The sequence below is a fragment of the Mustelus asterias genome, chromosome 6 (genome assembly GCF_964213995.1).
Source record: "Mustelus asterias chromosome 6, sMusAst1.hap1.1, whole genome shotgun sequence".
Classification (NCBI taxonomy): Eukaryota; Metazoa; Chordata; class Chondrichthyes; order Carcharhiniformes; family Triakidae; genus Mustelus; species Mustelus asterias.
Window position 1 is genome coordinate 71,337,018 of NC_135806.1, and position 16,964 is coordinate 71,353,981.

Below are 16,964 nucleotides of genomic sequence, written 5' to 3' on the forward strand. Positions count from 1 at the left end.
TGTTTTATTAAGGTAATTATTTTAAATAAGGAAATATTCATTATCTTATTTAAATATTATTAGTGAGCCCTGGACGCTATTGTCCGGGCTCACTTGAACTTACCCGCTCACTGGTCGAGGTCCTTGTTGGAAAGGATCACGTATGGTCCCCAGCAATGGGGATCAGACGTGATGGCCTCACCAGTGGGAATGGAAGCCATATCGGAGCTCCCCGGATGATTGTAGGCAAGTCAGGGCAGTGCCCCTTGTGGTACCTGGATTACCTGAAGTTTCATATTTCTCATCTTTATGACTGCTCCGGACTCCTTACCTTTTTCTAAATAATCATTGGGACCTTAACTGTGCTTGACTCTTCACAGAGGGCTTCCAGCACCTGAAATATTTTGCTCTCATTGCCCTAAATTTATGTATAAAATGATACAAGCATAAACCAACATTTATTTGCACAGGTGTATCAATGTAATAATAAGAGATAATAACAGTAAAAATAATGCAATTTAGAATTGGGGTATCTAATGATAAACAGTCGCTATTCACTCAAAATCACTCGTGATTTGAACAGCTTCTCCTGTTTAGTGAAGATTCACTGGAATCATTTGCCTTTGATTGGGATAGAACTACATTTGGGGGTAAATAAAACATATTTAAATGCCATCTAAATTATCAAGACTCACAGTCCTTTTGTACAAATAACATTTTATTCATTCTCCCCAAAGAATATTTAATTGTCATTATCACATCAATAAACTACAGCAATCAAATCCAAATAGTCATTGATATTACAGAAATTGTTCCATCCTATCTTTATCAGTGAATGTCAGGAATTTCTAATCTACTGATTTAATCAAAATGCAAAAGCACTTAAATATCAAGTTAAAATTACATTAGTGCGCAAACATCTCCAGATATTATTTTGAAAATTGAGAAATGCTGCTGTTCATTATTTGTTGAGGCCGTGAATATATATATACTGGTCTTTGTGTTTGAGCTACAAGTTAATTATATTTTATGTTCATAGAAGATACTTAAATTGTTGCATTAGAGTATACCAACTAAGTATATCAAATAAGTAAATATAACATAATTAGGTTGTATTGAACTATTGTAAACTGGTTCACTTACATTGCTGCTCAAAGACTTACATCATAAAATATTGGCATCTTTCCATGTGATCAGAGCACAGACCACTGCTTAGCAGGGGGTATTTCTCCATTAATTTATATAAAGCATTGGACTGGCTATTAAACTGAAATCTTATCATTTAAATCACAATAAGCTGCCTTCTGCTGAACATTTTTTTTTTTTCCGAATGATCAAATGACATGTTCTAAGAGTATTGTACTAAACTACTACTTTATGAATCAGCACAGCCTTAATTTATCATAAATTTGAGTCTGGTCCCAGATATATGCATAATTTAACTCAATACAAAACTAAGGTACATTTTTAAATGAAAATTGAACTTGATAATTTGTTCTTCTGCTTTTATTCTGTATGTAGGAGGTCCACTTATTAATTTCAGTTACCTTGGTTTACACAGAACATCCTTTGATCCAGTCCTCTTCTAACTGAATCAATCGCTAGCATTAGAATCAAACAGCCTTTTATAAACTGCAACAGTCTACACTCCTACCTTCTTTGATAAGTTCAAAATACACATTAATCTTTTCAGAATAATGAAAAGCAATTTTCAGCATTTGCATTCCTTAATAGAATTTGACTATGCCAAAGTATAATATTCTTCAAATTGCCATAAATGATATTTCTACACTATTGTTGCCTCCTTATATTACATCCCAAACATGAAGTACTTCTTTAGCACCTGTGCTGGAAACTATTGAGAAGACAAGGTCTTTTTGAATAGACATTAATGTCTGGTTAGGCCAGAGGAAACTTGATTGATGGACACTGCATTGATTTAATAGACCTTAACTATTAAAATGTAACATGTCATCAATTTTGTTCATTCCAAAACATAGGTTTAGATAGTCGGTGCTTTCCTTTCCTGCTTTTCCCCAATCTTTTACCAAGATGTTGGTGCTGCTACCGTATATAAGTGAGAAGATCTGTAATCCTAAAAGTCATTAATTTCTGGCAAAACAGATACTATCTGCCATCTTTATCACTGTTTCTTTAACTTTCTCCCTGTGACAGGTTGTTTGACACCACACATTTCCCTACAGCTGAAGGAACACGGTGAGTCATGGGTCCATTACCATCAATAACGTTTCTTCATGGTTAGTCACTAGAGTCTGCATCGAGAACCATGGATTCTTACTTCCTACTCATTGAAAAATCAAGTAGTCAGCCATTTAAGATTCAGGGACACTATAAGCAACATTTTAAATGATCTATGAAGCTGGATGGAACGCTAACAACATGTGACCCCGCTTTTATGCTTTTGACGTGACGCAAGCTAAAAATTTAACAATATCATAAAGTTTCTGTAACTCACAAAACAAAAGAACAAATCCCAGTCAAGTACACTTTATTCACTTATGGCTCAACATAGCAGCACTAAGTGTCGTCCATTCTTTACTGAAACTAAACATTCTACTTTCAAACTGAGCTCGTCATCTCAAAAATATTTTAACTTTAAGCAAACAAAAAACAAAAACACATCTACATTTAACCCTAATCTTTCAGAACAAGAACTCCAGACAAAGAGAACAGATTATATCACCGATTCTCTAAGGCCTGAAAGTGCTGGTACACATATGAACGCACTTCCTGGCAAACTCAGTCAATTTTATAAAGACTATTTTGACAGTGGTGTGGGATCAAGTTGCTGACAGAGGTATTTTTATTAGTTTATTTCTGTTGGTTAAACAATGTTTGAACTTTCTCAGGTGATGAGTAGAGCATTTTAACACTTAAAAATGCTTGCTGTAGCACTTTTTCAGCTAACTGTGTGTCCTTCTGATCTACACATAGTTATCAGTTACCAACATTTTAATGAGACAAATATTGCAGTCAAGAAGATTGTGTTTCTTTGACTCTTCATAATCTTTTATAATAAAATATAGTATGTCTAGTACTTGCTATGGTATACTGTATTTTTCAAAAAGTTTTCCATAGTTGAAATTCTATTGCAGTCTGACCCATTTTATTTTACTCTGATCTGTATAGTTTCTGTCGAAAGTGAAAATCTGTGCGACTGATATACATTTGAAAATAAAAGCTATTGCAGAACATTGTTCTTTTTTAGGAACCTTAGCAGTAATTAATACAAGTAATAACTCTCAAGCTTTAAATCATGGCAGTGACACAAGAATTTTTTGTAACTATTTATAGAGCCCCAGTACTATAACAGGAGTCTTACAGCATACGAGAGGAACAACCACTATTTACAAAGAAAGGAAATTTGTAAATATATTAAGGGTGTGTTTTGAACAACTCTTATAGTGGTTATTCCTCTATCGTTTCAGCATGTTAAATTTTTTAACATTTTTCTTTAATGATTTGGGTTAACATCTAGAGATACACAACACTGATCAGAAATGTGATTAGGTGAACATTTTGTAAAATTCATTTGTTCAGGGTAGGGCTCACAAACTTCAATTACACACTCCCCAGTACATTGTATGAAAAAGAAAATAGGCACTGATCACAGAAAACTTAGTTTTCAGTATCCTCAATCGATGGTGTGTTAGGTGCATGGAGTAAGTACAGAATTTCATTAAAAGTATTGAAAAAACACAAATTAATGCTAATTTTTGTTTTATCTGAAAGAGTAGCTTTCGTCATCGTACTCCAGTTCATCATCTTCATCTTCATCTAACAGTCCATACTTAAATTTGCGGTAAACGGTACCATCCTGGCCCATGTAGACAATATCATCATCATCCTCTTCATCATATATTTCTTCCTGACGATCCTTGTAGTCAGTTGCCTGATTTTCTCGAAAACTAACGCTGTCCCTGCTTGCATTATAAACTGGAATGGATTTGGCTTGACTGGGCAGTTTCTCATATCCTGCTCTGTTAGTGGGTTTTGCTTTTGAACGAGTCTTCAGCAGAAGGAATACCCCAATACCAATACCCATGATGAGCAGTACTGAGACAGTGGCGAATAAAGCAGGTTTGCCTGTCCCCTCCCCATCCGGAACAACAATTGCTTTTCTTAAAACACATTCATCTGAATTTTTTTAAAAAGAAAATAGATGTAAGATGTCATGTTGAGTAGTCTTTTTGGAATAACAAATACAAATTGATTAACTGGTGCACATTAAAAACAAACTGTATAGAAATTACTGATTGGGGCTAAATTGGTCTGAAAATTAAATAGCGAAAAACCCAGCATTGAAGATAAAATAAATATATAAAGTATACTTAGAATTTACTGCAGTGCTTTGAAGTCATCCAACTGATAATTTGTTGTGAATCGATACGGATACAATATATACATTTATCAGAATACTCAATTTTTCAAAGATACCCAATCTTTGATGAGAAAAAATTTAGTACCTGGTCACTACCTTAACTGCCTGACCATTCTTGCTGGGCTGGCAGGATTTATATTTTTCCTTTAGATTTTGAATTTATTCCAATAAATATATATTTTTTTCAAAATAATATTTGTGAGCTATATTATTCCATAGACATTTTATGACTTGCTAACCTGAATTAATCTGTGGTGTTCAAAAACTAAAATGCATTTACCACAACTAAGGTAATGTTTGATGGAGTGCCAAATCTTCCTATGTCTTTGGGATTTTTGAGCATTCTTTACATTTTCTTTTCCTGTGTAGTTGATGTTGGCTCATCAAATACTTTTCTGACACACTTATTGAAGAACAGATAGAAAATACTGAAAAGAATGAAGAGACTTTTGCTTCTTCCGCTTCACCATCCCCTCACGAGCATGGAAAATTCCACCCACATGAAGATAATATTTTGAGAGAATTGAGGTCAAATCCTGAACAGATATGTCTTGAAGAAACCAAAGGGTGAATTTTCACGTCCAAAAGGGTTGGGGGTCAGGTGAGATGTTAAAGCTTTCAAATTCTCAATTCACACTTCCAGGTAAAATGGAGGAGGACAGCCAACTAGTTTGCATGAATTGAGCTAGCCCTTTCAATAATGAAGCTCGCAGCCACATATTTCACAAGTTTTACAGAAATAACCCTGCCCATGATGTTGCTCAGACCTCAGAAGATCTGGCAGTTAAAGGAAGGCCAGCGCAGCTTTGGAGAAAGAGGATGAGTGTCTTTACAGTATTGTGTATGGGCCAAGAGGAGCAGGAGTTCAAGAACAGGCCCTCCAAATTTACCTTCCTGTCTTTCATCTGACCCCGCCATAGATTTTCCAACAACCTCTCCTGGGCTCAGGATGTGAACCCTTCCCACCACACTCCTCAGTAGCAGCTGCAGGATCCCTACTTGGGACTGCAGCTGCTACAAGGAGTGTGGTGGGAAGGATGTTAGAAGGAAGAGAGATGTTTGGTATCTTCCGAATGGGGCTTGGGGGCAGGATGCCCTCCAGACAAATGTTGAGTAACCATGGTGGTCAAACTCTCGGAGTATAACTTCAAGGATCTGATGCAGTGCCAGAAGATATTTAACAGCTGCAGCTTACTCCAGAGTTCTCCTCACCCAACTGGAAACCAAGCCTGCCAATGAGATTGACTGCTAGGTGGGAATCATAGCAAAGTAAATATGTATGTTATGGAGTCAAAACACCACAGCATATGGGGAAACTTGGACTTTTGTGCTTTCCAACTGGCACTTTGCCCTTCTCCTTCTCCATTGCATCTGTAACCTGCTCCTGTCAATATCAGGACTAAAAACTCTGCCACGTTCTTCTGCCAACATTATTTTTAGTATCCACAATGATGCAGCCCAACTAAAAGTATTCAAAGAATCACTACAGTACGAAGGAGGCCATTTGGCCCATTGAGTCTGTACCAACTACAATCCCACCCAGGCCCTATTCCTGTAACCCCATGCATTTACCTTGTTAATCCCCCTGACACTAGGGGTAATTTAGCATGGCCAATCCACCTAATCCCGCACATCTTTGGACTGTGGGAGGGAAACTGAAGCACCCGGAGGAAACCCATGCAGACATGGGGAGAATGTGCAAGCTCCACACAGACAGTGACCCAAGGCCGGAATTGAACCTGGGACCCTGGCGCTGAGAGGCAGCAGTGCTAACCACTGTGCCACCGTACCGCCCTATTCATAAGGACTCTTTGCAAACTTGATGAATAAATAAAACATACTTATATAAATACTAAAAAACAATTGCTCAGAATCAACACAATTCTTAATTTTCAATGGGCATGCTAATTGGTTCAATCAGAGGTAGCTTTTACTTTAGCTGAAGAGCAATGGCACTTTAGATGAATTTTGCCGAATACACTAATAGTCTTACCAAATCTCAGGCCACAATTACAGCAGTCTTCAATATCAGGCAGAGCAGATCTGCAGCAGTTCAAACAATTGCCATCGTCGAGATTTATTAAGAGTCCAGGGTGGCAATTTGTACAGTTGTAAAGTCCTGGTCCTTTACACTCCAGACAACTGTCATGACATTTGTCACATGTGATCTCTGGGTGCTAATCAGGGGGAAAAAACAGGTATTAAGAATAATGAATGTCAATTGGTTATGTCAACAAACTGCAACATTTCTTGTCCGTGCACTGCTTCATTGCTTTGGTAAGGAGAGATTATTTTTGAATTATTGGATCAATACTATTTATAAATTTTAATTGATTTCTATTAAAAATAATAATGTGGATAATATTAAGCAAATGAGTTTAAAAGTAAAAATGTATGTTTAGATTAGTGTTGAATCAGTGTTTTACTAATTGTAGCATCAGGTTAATATAAAGATCTACCCTTCTTTCACATTTCATGATGCCTTAATGTTAGTCCTTCCAGAGCAAAGCTCTTTCTCTGTGAGTCATACTTCATGCTGTTCCTTCACTATGTATCTTTGGGAGACATGGGGCGCAATCTTATGAAAATAGTTTGAAGTGCCGAACGAGCGGGAAAGTGAGAGAGTTTCAGACTGTATTCTGGGCAAGTTTGAAAATGCTATCTTATCCTTAGTGCAAAGAAAGTGCCAGGGTGCTTCCTTGCCAGCAGGGGGCAGGGTGGAGCCTCAGCTCACCCAGTTGCTGAGCCCTAGAAGCAGCAATGAGCAGGTGCTTTGATATCCTAGTACAGGGAGATCTCCTGCTACATCTCCATGGACATCGGAAACCCCCCCAGGACATTTACTCCCCCTCCCACCACGGACATCAGGAACTTCCCCCGCCACCACCCCCCCCCCCCCCCCCCCGCCCCAGCCCCTGATGGACATCAGGACACCTCCTGACGATTGCTTTCCTGCAGAGTTCCCACCTCCCCACTCCTGCAGAGTTCCCTTTCTCGCTCCCCGATTTGCCAATCGCGCTCCCCCCGCAGAGTTCCCTCCCCGATCATCCCCCATCCTCCTCTCTCCGCCAATCGCTCCCTGTCCCCCTCTCCCCCACCAATCGCCCCACCCCCCCACCCTGGCAGTGTTTCTTCCTTCCCTCCCACCCCAGCAGAGTTCCTTCCCTCCCACCTCTGTGGAGCTCCCCTCTTGTCTCCCCAACCCCCAAATAAGGAAGAAAAATACGAAAAGTATAATTAAACAAACAGTAAATAAGTATTTGATGATGCAAAACCAGGGAACCCTGTAGAAATTGAGACTAAGAAGATTAACCAAAGCTGAAGCAAAATTCATTGATCTATAATTTTCTGCCTTATTAGTTTATCAGTTCCTGAACTCCTTATATTAACTGATCATTTCTTTTGGTACAATCTTCATTTAGAGGTGTAACAACATTGCCAACTGTGATCCTAATTCTCCACTGTGTCAGTTTGGATAACATACATCTTTTACTTGGAACTTTGTGTTAAAACAGAAGACAAAGCCCATATTTTATAACTGTGTTCAGAAAAGATACAGAGCAATATAGCTATATTAGTTATGTTATTAATGATTAATTAGCTACATCAGTTATGAAGATAGATTGGAGACGTTTGGATTGTTTTTCTTGGAGAAAAAAAGGCTTAGAGGTTTGATAGAAGTATTCAAAATAATGAGATGTCAGGACAGAATTGCTAGGTAGAAATTTTTCCCACTCGTGAAAGGAGGGCATAGATTTAAAGAAATTGGCAAAATAAGAAAAGTGACATGAGGAAAAAAATTTTATGTGATGAGTAGTTGAAGTCTAGCATTGTGGTAGAGGTAGGTTCAATTGAAGCCTTCCAAAGGAAATTAGACAGTTATCAAAGAAAGAATAATGTACAGGGTTACAGGGAGAAGGCAGGAAAATGACACTAAGTGAGTTGGTCAGTCAGAAAGCCAGTGCAGACCCGATGGGCAAAATGGCCCCTTTCTCTGCTATAACATTTCTGTGTATCTGTTTAACAATCAATACATGTTTAATACCTCTGATAACAGGTATTCCCCAGCAAAACACTGAGAACTGCAGATACTTCCAACCATCCCGAAGCCCCAAAAGCAGGAAGTACATCGAATAGGTCCTTTGCCTGGGAGAAAAAAACAGAAGTTGTGTTGTCGGTGAACCATGTTAACTCTTGGTATTTAATTGGAATGAGCTCTGCACCTAACTGAAAACTCAATGAAAGACTTCAAATATGCCCATGAGGACCTAATGCTGCTTATACAGATTTAAATGATTTTGGACTTGGATATAGCTATCTAGTTTTTTTTAATTGGCAGCACACAAGTAAATGCATTTGCTGTTCTCCTTCCAAGATAGATTTCACATTGCAAAGGAATATAAAAACAGAAATTAAATAACATTGTCAACAACCACATGAAAAATCATCAAAACATTTTTCAATTATCCACAAATTATTTATGTTTTTACTTGGTAGTTTGTTTGATTTTTATTTAAGTCAACCTGGGGATTATTTCTGTGCCAACAAACACAGAAAATGCTGGAAAATCTCAGCAGGTCTGACAGCATCTGTGGTGAGAGAACAGAGCTAGTGTTTCATCTGAGCTCTGACAAAGAGTCATCCAGGCTTGAAACGTTAGCTCGATAGCTAACTTGTTAAAGGCTGCGTTGGAACATAGGAGCAGGAGTAGGCCATTCAGCCCCGTGAGCCTGCTCCACCATTCAATACAATCATGGCTGACCATCCACATCAATGCTTTTCCTCCTGTTATCCTCATATCCCTTCATGTCATTGGTATTTAGAAATCAGTCAATCTCTGCTCTAAACACACTCAATGACTGAGCTTCCATAACTCTCTGGGGTAGAGAATTCCAAACATTATTAACCCTCTGAATATTAAAAAATGCCCTCATCTCATTCTGAAGTGACTTCCCCCTTATTTTGAAATTGTATCCCCTGGACCTAGACTTCCCAACCAGGGAGAAAAACAAATGGCTTGCATTTATCCTGTCTATCCCTTTATGTATTTGGCAGGGTTCAGTGAGATTACCTCTCATTCTTTGAAACCAAAGAGGATACATGTCTAATTTCCCCAATCTCTCTTCAGATGACAGTCCCGTAATTCCCAGAACAAGTCTGGTGAACCTTCGTTGCACTCCTGCTATGGCAATTATATCCTTTCAAAGGTGAGGGGGCCAAAACTGCATACAGTACTCTAGGTTCTGTCGATCGAACTTTCAACACAACTGAAGTAGGACTTCACGAGTCCTGTACACAAATTCTCTTGTGATAAAGGCCAACCTATTATCAGCCTTCTTAACTGCTTCCTGCACCTGGATGTTAGCCTTCCATGACTTACTGACAAGGACACCCAATTGTACATCTACACTTCTAATTTCTTACCATTTAAGAAATATTCTGTACATCCATTCCTTCTACAAAGTGGATAACTTCCAATTTTTCCACATTATATTCCATCTGCCATGTTCTCGCCCACTCACTAAGTCTGCTCAAATTCTCTTGAAGTCACTTTGTATCTTTCTTATGACACACATTCCCACTTGGCTTTGTGTTAACTGTGAACTGGGGAATATTACATTTGGTTTCCACATCCAAATCATTGATATATATTGTAAACAGCTGGGGTCCAAGTACTGATCCTTTCGGTACCCCACTAGTCACAGCCTGCCAATGCATGAAAGTTCCATTTATTCCCACTCTGAGGCTACAATCTAGCATCTGTGTTGAGTGCGAGCACAAATCCAATAATAGTTTCTAAATCTCGTGGGAGGCTAAAATGGGATTTGCACTCAAAATGAGATCTCCCCCACCCACACTAGTGAACCCTGTCCCCAGAAAGGTTGTGAGGCTGATTTGCATAAATTAACATTATATTTGCGAGCTTGACGCCACTACTTCCACCCTCATCCTAACTGCCCACACAGACAGTGTGACATCACTACTGGTGTTCAAAAAACAGCGATGACCATGCCAGGGGCGCCCAGTAAAGTATAGTCCCTGGGTGGTGAGGGACATGCCCAGGCAATATCCCCAGCACCCTGTTAGTGCCAGGGAGCCCTCTGGGGAGCTCCATTGTGGGGGTTCCCTATATCTATGGGGGGTGGGGGAGGTTGTTCTTCTTCATGGTGGTCTCGATGTCTGTAAGTGGAGGGGGGGGGGGTGCTCGCTGTGTCCGTGGGGTATCTTGATTTCTGTGCGGGAAATCTTGGCGTCCATGGGAGGCTTCAGTGTCTGTGGGGGGTGGGGTGGGGAGCTTTTATTTAAATTGGCGATCAGGACATCCTTTAAAAAGGTGCCTTGACCTTGCGATTTTCGGCCTTGCCAGCTTGCTTAGATGTCGCCCCTCCTGTTGACTGTGTGAATCTTGCTTTCACATTGAAACTGCACAGAGTGCTGTTCAATATGGTGAGAAAAGCTGGCTTTGCAGCCCGCAGTGTGAGTGAAATGCCAGAACATGATGACAGGCCTCTGAGTATTCAACCTCCAGCACACACACCAGCTGAGGAGCCTGAGGGCACATACTGCTCCTAAACATGGGAGGATTATGCACCCAGGGAACTTACTGATCTTTCAGCAAGACTCAGAGCCATAGCGATATTGTGGACCTGCCAGCACTGATACATACAGTCTCTCGTGTATGTGAGATTGAACATTGGTCGCAATTTTAAAAAATCTCATTCTCTTTTGTCCTTGCAGGAGAAAAGGCTCACAATGTCAGAGAAAGGGCTCTGACAGACAGGGAGAGTGCATCATCACCACACTCAGACTGAAGTGGAAGAGAAAGTCACGGAGATCAAAGGGTGGCCTTACAAGAGCAAGTTGGAGAAGGAGAGATGGGCAATCCTGTGGGGAAAGTGAAAAGATACTGCAATCGGTAGATAAAGGGGGTAGAATGCATGCGTCCCCATTAGACAGCATGCCAAAGACTCAGCAGCATTTGTCAACCTCAGCACTGTCAGAGATGATCTCTTCTTGTGTCTCCCACAGGTTCTCATAAGGAGGGGTAATGGCTGAATCCTGCCACAGCACCAGGGCATTCACAAGGAGCAGAGCCACTGTCGAATTTTACAAGCACAACCTCCACCAGTGCAGATACACTCACATCAGTGGATCCTCACATACATGTAGATAGGGTGCCACTGGGCGACGAGTATGACATGAGTGTGCAGGAGCAGATGAGTGAGACCAAGGCGGCTTTGGACAGTCACCCTTGGAGGATGGAGGACAGACATTGTCCTGTTCAGTTGAGCAGAGATGCAGGACCTCAAGCACCACAAGAAAAGAAGCTATCAAAGTTCTCTGAGGAAGTACAGGATCAATGGCTGAGAATGGAGGAGGCCAATCAGCTTATAGGAGCTATCCAATTGAGAGCTTTCAGTACATGAACTCCTCCAATGAGAGAGGGGTCAACTTCAAGGAGAGCCATATGCAGCTGCACTCAGAGTGAACTTAGGAACTGTGCACAGAATGTATGCCAGCTCTGTAACATGGACCAGTCAGTGGCACTAGTGGCACAGAGATGTTTGAAGTGGATGCCGCTTAGATCCCAGCTCATGGTCCTATCCAGCCATGTAGAGCACCAGCCAATGTCTGAGGCAGTCCCAAGGAGGATGAGGGTACCACCTCCTTATTGGACACCTTTATCATCATCCTCCAAAGACTCACTGACTGAGGGGCAATCTATGCAGCAGGGCCCAGTGAGTGTAAAAAAGGAATGAGGTGGGTGAAAGGATGCAAAGGGAGCCAGTGAGATCCCTGGACTGATTTGCATCATCCATTGGTGGTAAGACTGGATTAATTCCAAGTTATGCCTTCAAGGAACGTGCTCTCACATGCAGTTCAAAGTGAACTGACCATGCCATTTCCCCTCAGGTAAGAGAAGCTCAGCTGAGGAATGCCTGGATCCTTGACATCAATTGCATCCTGATGAGATCCTTGAGTCCAACCCCGGTTCAGGCCACCTCACTGTCTTGTATCTTCCTCCTCCTCATCATCTTCCTCCTCCTGTCTGATGTATTCTAAACTATATTTATCTTTGCTTGTGTAACTTGTGTAATTTACTCGAAATGATCAAAAGCAAAATACTGAAGATGCTGAAAATACAATCATTAAGCGTGCTGACAAGGGGTGGTATTGTGGCTTCGTGAATAGACCTCTAACTTACTGAACACAAACTGTCCAATACCTCCTCCCAAAAAGAATCATTTACCCCCAGTCCACCCTTCTTTCTGCAATCAATTCTGCTTCATTAGTATTCTTGTTGACAAATTTGTACACTTGTAGAACCTATGCCTTGGTGAATGAAAAACCCAGGATCTTTACTTTTCTTTTGTGCCAAACTAAGATTTTCCATCACCTTCTTAATTTTCTATAAAGTCCATTCTTCTAAAGAGACAGATTTGTATTCATATAATGCCTGAGAGTGTCAGCTTAGATTATATGATCAGGTTCTTCAGAGATTCAAGTAGGGCTTGAATCTCTGACTGTAAAGTGGCACAGTGATTAGCACTGCTGCCTCACAGCGCCAGGTACCTGGGTTCGATTCCTGGCTTGGGTCATTGTCTGTGAGGAGTCTGCACATTCTCCCTGTGTCTGCATGGGTTTCCTCCGGCTGCTCTTGTTTCCCCTCACTGTCTGAAAGACGCGCTGGTTAGGTGCATTAGCCTTTTTTAAATTCATTCGTGGGACTTGGGTGTCACTGGCTGGCCAGCATTTATTGCCCATCCCTTGTTGACCTTGGAGGGCAGTTGAGAGTCAACCACATTGCTGTGGCTTTGGAGTCACATGTAGGCCAGACCAAGTAAGGAGGCAGATTTCCTTTCCTAAAGGACATTAATAAACCAGATCGGTTTTTCCGACAATCGACAATGGTTTCATGGTCATCAGTAGATTCTTAATTCCAGATATTATTTTATTGAATTTAAATTCCATCATCCGCCATGGCGAGATTCGAACCCAGGTCCTCAGAACATTAGCTGAGTTTCTGGATTAAAAGTCCAGCGATAATATCACTAGGCCATCACCTCCCCTATGCTAATTTCATACTAAATTCTCCCTCAGTGTACTCGAACAGGCACCAGAATGTGGCGACTAGGGGATTTTCACAGTAACTTCATTACAGTGTTAAAGTAAGCCTACTTGTGACACTAATAAATAAACTTTAAGCAACTTTAAATCTTAAACTTACCATCACAGGTTTTACAGCTAGGGTGGCACCGTTCACAAGTCTGTTCCCATTTATCTTCATAGTATCGTTCTGGACATGAGCGATAGCATCTGTTCTGTGACTTCATCAGGAAATGATCATCCTGACAGCTCAGACATTCTGCGTCATCTGGGCCCCAACATTCCTTACAGCTTGTGTGACACTTCTGACAAACTCTAGTTGACTCATCTGCAAAATGCCTAAAACAAATGATGGCTGGCAATAAGTGTCTTGTTTACAACATAGAAAGCAGTTTTATTCATTTTAAAATATCTTAGTTCTAGGGCCTGGAATGAAAGTGCTTCGATCAAACCACTGTCAAATGGCAGCTTTTGAAAAAATTAGCATCTCAAATTTGCTTTTAACCTTCTTGAGTTCTTTTTTGCTCAATAATGAGTTAAGGAAACAAACTGCTTGACTCCTGAAGAATGTAGTGTAACGAGTCACTGTCAGCTGATAAAACTAATAGAAAGCATTTTCATTAATACTTAAGCATTTAACAGTAAGTCACTCTCCTGAGGGTGAAACTAAATATGTAACTATCTACTCCCTATTGGAGAATAGACACATTCTCATAGCAGCAAAACATATGGGAGGGCTTTAAAAATAAACAGGAATTATAATTAGCAAAGTTGCACACAGAATTAAAACATCTTGAGAAATTGAAAAGGCACAAAATATTCATAAAGGAAGTAAAATATAAACAACCAAAGGTAAAAATCAAATAAGTAAATCCCATAATGTATGTGTTGATCAGAAAGCTGTAATTACACAAATAAATCCAAGGAATGGGACCACTTTACAGCAGCTGATAGAATCATAGAATCCCTACAGTGCGGAAGGAGACCATTCAGCCCATCGAGATTGCAGCGACTACTATCCCACCCAGGCCCTATCCCTGTTACCCCACGCATTTACCCTGCTAGACCTCCTGACACTAAGGGGCAATTTCGTATGGCCAATCCATCTAACTCACACATCTTTGCTACACAAAGGAACAACGGTTACATAATATTAAGGATATGATCATAATATAGCTGTGTCCTGGCCAAGCTTATACTAAAATTAAAGCAAACTATCTACACAAAGTGGAGTCGTGAAACCGAAAATTACCTGCGTCATGACAAAATGTGAGAAACTGAAGCATCCATGTCATTAACACTTTCAGAATCAGGGAAGCTCAGAAATTTCAATACAAGTTACTGCATGGACAATAATGGATAAAAATTGACATAAACAATTGTAATGTTACAATCATGGAATTGGTGCCGGGGGTGAGAAAAGAAAGAAAAAGGGAAGAGGAAAAAGAAAGGGGAAAGAAAGGGGAATGGGAAAGGGGAATGGGAAAGGGGAATTGGAAAGGGGAAAGGGGAAAGGGGAAAGGGGAATGGGGAATGGGGAATGGGGAATGGGGAAGGGGGAAGGGGAATGGGGAAGGGGAATGGGGAAGGGGAATGGGGAAGGGGAATGGGGAAGGGGAATGGGGAAGGGGAATGGGGAAGGGGAATGGGGAAGGGGAATGGGGAAGGGGAATGGGGAAGGGGAATGGGGAAGGGGAATGGGAAAGGGGAAGGGGAAAGGGAAAGGGGAAAGGGAAAGGGGAAAGGGAAAGGGGAAAGGGAAATGGGAAAGGGGAATGGGGAATGGGGAAGGGGAATGGGGAAGGGGAATGGGGAAGGGGAATGGGGAAGGGGAATGGGAAAGGGGAATGGGAAAGGGGAAAGGGAAAGGGGAAAGGGAAAGGGGAAAGGGAAATGGGAAAGGGGAATGGGGAATGGGGAAAGGGGAATGGGGAAAGGGGAAAGGGGAAAGGGGAAAGGGGAATGGGGAATGGGGAAAGGGGAAAGGGGAATGGGGAATGGGGAATGGGAAAGGGGAATGGGAAAGGGGAATGGGAAAGGGGAATGGGAAGGAAGGGAGACAGCAATGTGATAATGACCAGGCATTCTTTTTGGGGATGTTGGTTGAGGGATAACTATTGACCAGGACATTGCACATAACTCCCCTGCTCTTCTTTGAAGTAGCAGGCAGACCGGGACTCAATCTAATATCATATCTGAAAGACACCAATACTTTTTATATTTATGTAGTCTCTATGAATGTCCCAGGCCATATAAGGAGATATTGGAACAGATCAAATGGTCAAAGAGATAGGTTTTAAACTCTGTCTTAAAGGAGGAAAGTGAGGTAGAGAGATGGCGAGGAGAAAGGCGGGAATTCCAGAACTTGGGGCCTCAGCAACTGAAGGCCTGGTCACCAATGGTGCAGCTATTATAATGGGGAATGCAGGATTGGTCAGAGTTGAGGTGTGCAGGTACCTCAGAGGGTTGTGGTGCTGAAAGAGATTACAGAGGGAGGATGGGGCATGGCCATGGAGTGAATTGAAAGTAAGGATGAGAATTTTAAAATCGAAATGTTGCTTGACTGAGAGCCAATATGGATCAGTGAGTACAGAGGTGATAGAAGAGGACTGCTATGAGTTAAGAGAGAAGCAGCAGAGCTTTGATGACCCTATGTTTACAGAGGGTAGAGTGTGTAAGACCAGCCTGGCGTGTGTTGGAATATTCGAGTCTACAGATAACAAAGAAATGATGAGGGTTTCCACAGCAGATGAGCTGGATCAGGGCAAAGTCAAGAAATGATACAGAGGTGAAAATAAATGGTCTTAGTAATATCACAGATAGGAGGATGGAAGCTCATCTCAGGGTCAAACGCGACACAGAATTTTCAAAAAAACTGTCTTAATCTCAGACGGTTATCAGCAAGAGGGATGGAGTTGGTATTGAGTCAATGGAGTTTGGATCAAGGCCCGAAAACTTCAGTCTCTCAGAAATTTAGTAGGAGAAGTCAAGAGAGATGGTGGTATGATTGCACTAGTTACCATCAGCGTACATGTGAAAACTAACGCTATGTCTTTGGATGATGTCACCGAGGGGCAACAAGTAGGTGAGAAACAGGTGAGTGACAAGGATAGATCCTTGGGAAATAACAAAGGTAGCACTGTGGGAGCAGGGAAGCCATGGGAAGTGTTTCTCTGGCTACAATTTGAAAATGTAACAATATGAGAACAGTGGCAACCAGCAGGGTGGAGATTCATCTGAGAAAGATGGTGACCGTGCCTTCAGTTAGCTAGGCACTAAGCTCTGGAGTACTCTCCCTACCTCTCTATCTCATTTTCCTCCTTTAGGATACTCTTTAAAACCTATGTCTTTGATCAAGCTTTTGGTCATCTGACTTAATATCTGCTTATGTGGGTAAGTGTTGTACTTCATTTTATAATGCTCCTGTGAAGTATCCATTTTACTCTGCTAAAGACATTATATAAATATATATTGT

The 16,964-nt window shown here is 41.0% G+C and overlaps 1 protein-coding gene across 1 annotated transcript in view; it reads right to left on the minus strand.

Moving 5' to 3' along the window:
• Positions 1–683: 683 nt before the first annotated feature.
• pcsk5b (proprotein convertase subtilisin/kexin type 5b) overlaps positions 684–16,964 on the minus strand; it is a 337,923-nt gene continuing 321,642 nt past the window's right edge. Inside the window, exons 34-37 of the mRNA XM_078214531.1 lie at positions 13,611–13,828; positions 8,427–8,527; positions 6,375–6,558; positions 684–4,137 (exon numbers count right to left, since the gene is read on the minus strand). Of these exons, the coding sequence (XP_078070657.1) occupies positions 3,722–4,137; positions 6,375–6,558; positions 8,427–8,527; positions 13,611–13,828 (919 nt within the window). The 3' untranslated portion in view covers positions 684–3,721. The remainder of the gene's footprint in view (positions 4,138–6,374; positions 6,559–8,426; positions 8,528–13,610; positions 13,829–16,964) is intronic.